The sequence below is a fragment of the Vairimorpha ceranae genome (genome assembly GCF_000988165.1).
Source record: "Vairimorpha ceranae strain PA08 1199 chromosome Unknown NODE_218, whole genome shotgun sequence".
In the NCBI taxonomy this organism is placed as follows: domain Eukaryota; kingdom Fungi; phylum Microsporidia; family Nosematidae; genus Vairimorpha; species Vairimorpha ceranae.
In genome coordinates, this window is record NW_020169513.1 from 1 (window position 1) to 3,748 (window position 3,748).

The window sequence follows — 3,748 nt, forward strand, 5'->3', positions numbered from 1 at the left end:
TTGGTGGAAAATGATAGTAACAAGTCTATAAGCTTTTGGAATGTATTTGATAGAACTTTAAACGGAATACCAAGGATGACAAATAGCATAGAAGAAATGCATAGGCATTTGAACAGTCTTGTAAAGGTAAAACAAGCATCATTTTTTTTAATATTAAAAGAATTAATAATTGAACAGGAAATAACAGAAAATAAGCTATTACAATCTCTGTATGTGATTCTACTATTAATGTTGAAGATAAAATAAAAGAAATTCTTAATAGATATTCTGAGTATTACGGTGTAGAATTTTTAAAGAAAATTGCATTTAGCTTTCGTTGGAAATTAAACTGATTATATAAAACAAAACTTTTTTAGTAAACTTTTTTTTATTAAAGGTAAAAAATAAATAGGTGAAAAATGCGCCAAGCCTAATATTTGAGCATGATCTTTTAATTTAACATAAATTATAATTTCTGTAAAGATATACATATATACTTCAATATAATAATGATTTAATTATTAATTTAACATAAATTATAATTTCTGTAAAGATATACATTTATACTTTATTATAAATATTATATATTACTAGTTAATATATCATAAATTATAGTTTCTGTAAAGAAATAAAATTATACTTTAGTATAATAATAATTTGTTTTTTGATTAATTCTTAGAGAAGTGTCAGTTCGTCAGATTCTTATAGCATCCTTATTTACAAAGTTTTCAGATTACCTTACATCACAATATTAAATATTTATACCTATTTAATAGTTATAAGTGTATTGTGTTCTAAACACCTTTAACTTAATGTTTAAAATTAATTAGCAATAACTACAAATATAGATTATTTAAGCACACATACATTTTACTTAATAAACATATTATTTTTTTACCCTTCATGAACTTAGACAAACATTTTCTAGATGGAAAAAAATTATCAAATTTAGTCAATAAAAAAATGGATAAAGAAGTAATTAAGAATCTTCAGTTACTCAGTGAAAAGTTTATACTAGATATTATTAATAGATCTTCTATGCTTTGTAGACATAAAGGTAAATCTGTTATTGATACCGCAGAAGTGTCTTTTGTAGTCGAAAAAGATTTTGATTACAGTTTTGGTGTTAGGGAGATTACTAATACAAATCAAGTATCTGCATCTGAGCATATAGAGAAGATGGCGGAGTTGAGTAGGCAGAATAAGTAATACATCTAGTAGAATATATGTTATATTAATCTTTACTTGTTATTTTTACCTATTATATTTATTTTTATTATAATTATTTGTTATATTAATCTTTGATGCTTATTTAGGTTGTTATATTATTTTTAGTTATATCAATTTTTACTTGTTATTTTTATTTTTAGTAATTATTTTTATTTTTACTTGTTATATTAATTTTTTTTATTATATTTATTTTTAGTTAATATTTTATTTTTAATAATTATTTTTATTTTTTTGTGTCACTATTATTAGCATCACCAAGCGGTACGTTTTCCTTATCATTCCAATACTGTAACGGTCTTTTAAAACCATTTTCAGTTAAATTTAATATATCAAATACTCTCAATATAACTATAATGTTATGTTCTAATTTAGAGAAATAAATACTATTTAGCATCTTAGTAAATTTTTTCACTTCTTTTTTACTAGTACATTTCACTGAATTAAAATCTTCATGTACTAATATTATTTTTTTATCAGTTCTTTTTTTACAATTTATATTAATTTTATTAAGTAAATCTTTCCTAAGAATATAACATCTATTATCTGATAGTTGTACAATACTGTTATTTGTATTGCATTTAGATTCATATAAAAATACAATAACACCATTTATAAGTATATAATTATAATCATTTATTATATTATTTATAACTGATTCATCTACCGTATAATAATTTACAACATTCCGCTGTTGTATCATCATAGTACATAAGGTTACCATACACACCAAATTTAATAAAGAAACTATAAGGGAGTATTTATAGATTACATAGTGCCATAAAAAAGTAAATAATAAACATCCTAGTGTTATATAATAGAGACTATTATTAATAATTGAATGATCACACATAATCTCAGTATTAATTAATAGTACTATAAATGATATACTTAATATAACAGTAATATAAAATCCATCTCTAAAAGTATACATATCAAATAGCCCTTCAGTATAAAATTAATTTATACTTTTAATTAAATTTTAAGATTTTGTTTGTTTTTAAATTAAAAAACAACTGAAATTTGTTTAGAATTGATTTTAATATATACTGTAATTTATCAAAAATAACTTTATCAATTATTAATTAATTTATTTTTTGATTATTGATATTTTTATAAATTAAAATACAATTACTTTATAAAATTAATTATAATTTATTTATGACTATTGATATTGGGAGAGCTATTTTTTACCAAATTTGTTCAGTGGTGTTTACTTTATAAAATGAATAATAAATTTATTCATCATAAATAAAAATATATTTAATAAATTTATTTATATAACTGATATTTATCATAAATAAAATATATTCACTTTACCAATTGTTAATAAATTTATAAATTTTATATTTCTTCCTCTTCTTCATCTTCATTTGGAAATATAACAACCTCATTCTCTTGTACTTTAAGATGTGGTAAATATTCATTTTTATTAATAAATACTTTATTACCTATTTGTTGTTTTATTTCTTTAAATATGTATCCTTCATCATTTAATATAATATTATAATATTTTATAACCTTCTTTCTTTTATTGTAATACACTAAATTATTTTTTATTTCTACAATTTCATTAAAGTAGTATTTAATCTTCCGTAGGTCACATGACTCTTCATGTACACAATAGACAGTATCTTTTATTTCTGTAATATCATTAATATCTTTTAGTTCTGTAATATTACTACATTTAAATATCTGTTTAGATATTATTATCCCAGGAATCTCATAACTATCAACCACTAATTTCATGGATATAAAAATTTTTATTTTTTTTTACCCCTTAAAATGGCTAAAAAAAAGAATGGAACCCTTGCTAATAAAAATTATAAAGATCACAGAAATGGTATTAAAAGGGAAAAAATTGGTAAATTATTAGATCTACCAGGAGTGAATACTAAATTTCTTAGAAATATGAGATATGCTAGAGAAGGTCTTAAAAATACTACTGAATAAATTTATTTATTTTACAAGTTTATTTACTCTCCTTTTTTTCCTTTTTTATAAGGAGACTTTTTATATAAATTTTGACATTTATCTTTACTATGCAGGAAGAAAATGCCCCAGTTTTTAAAGAAAAAAATACATCTAAAATAGGAAATCTTATGGGAGAAAGTACAGAGGTAGTTGATGTGGATGATGTAATTAAATACAGTCAACAGGCCAATGCACAGTATAAAAATAATCTTGTACCTTATGTAATATATATGGATGCAGATTTTAATAATATGGTGAGGGCAGAAAAAAAGAAGAATGCAGTTATTTTACTTTTTAAAATATTAGGAGTATTATTAGTGGTTATGGCTATTATATTTCTTATTTCATGGCTTATAAAAAAATAAAATTTTTTAAGTTATATTATATCTTAAAGTGGTTGTATATAAATTTTTAAAAAATTTTGCTGATTTTTGTATTATATCGTAAAATGATTGTAATAATAATATAATAATAATAATTTAATTGTTTATTTATTAATTCTTTTCGGAGAAACTATTACACTTCCTGATTCCACCACCACAAACTTTCAGAACATTTAACATCATTG

At 21.2% G+C, this 3,748-nt stretch overlaps 5 protein-coding genes across 5 annotated transcripts; 3 read left to right on the plus strand and 2 right to left on the minus strand.

The window, feature by feature from the left end:
• On the plus strand, positions 1-246 carry AAJ76_2180001 (hypothetical protein; the record flags this gene model as incomplete). The annotated part of the gene is made up of 1 exon (XM_024474606.1): positions 1-246. One exon carries the CDS (start codon positions 1-3, stop codon positions 244-246), a length of 246 nt encoding a protein of 81 aa, XP_024329561.1.
• Positions 247-882: 636 nt separating this feature from the next.
• Positions 883-1,188, plus strand: AAJ76_218000883 (transcription initiation factor tfiid subunit taf12-like protein; the record flags this gene model as incomplete). Its single annotated transcript, XM_024474610.1, has 1 exon — positions 883-1,188. One exon carries the CDS (start codon positions 883-885, stop codon positions 1,186-1,188), a length of 306 nt encoding a protein of 101 aa, XP_024329562.1.
• Positions 1,189-1,432: 244 nt separating this feature from the next.
• AAJ76_2180002140 (hypothetical protein) lies at positions 1,433-2,140 on the minus strand (the record flags this gene model as incomplete). The annotated part of the gene is made up of 1 exon (XM_024474607.1): positions 1,433-2,140. The coding sequence occupies one exon, from the start codon at positions 2,138-2,140 to the stop codon at positions 1,433-1,435; it is 708 nt and encodes a 235-aa protein (XP_024329563.1).
• A 410-nt stretch (positions 2,141-2,550) lies between these two features.
• Positions 2,551-2,955, minus strand: AAJ76_2180002955 (hypothetical protein; the record flags this gene model as incomplete). The annotated part of the gene is made up of 1 exon (XM_024474608.1): positions 2,551-2,955. The coding sequence occupies one exon, from the start codon at positions 2,953-2,955 to the stop codon at positions 2,551-2,553; it is 405 nt and encodes a 134-aa protein (XP_024329564.1).
• A 36-nt stretch (positions 2,956-2,991) lies between these two features.
• Positions 2,992-3,159, plus strand: AAJ76_2180002992 (hypothetical protein; the record flags this gene model as incomplete). Its single annotated transcript, XM_024474609.1, has 1 exon — positions 2,992-3,159. The coding sequence occupies one exon, from the start codon at positions 2,992-2,994 to the stop codon at positions 3,157-3,159; it is 168 nt and encodes a 55-aa protein (XP_024329565.1).
• Between the last annotated feature and the right edge of the window lie 589 nt (positions 3,160-3,748).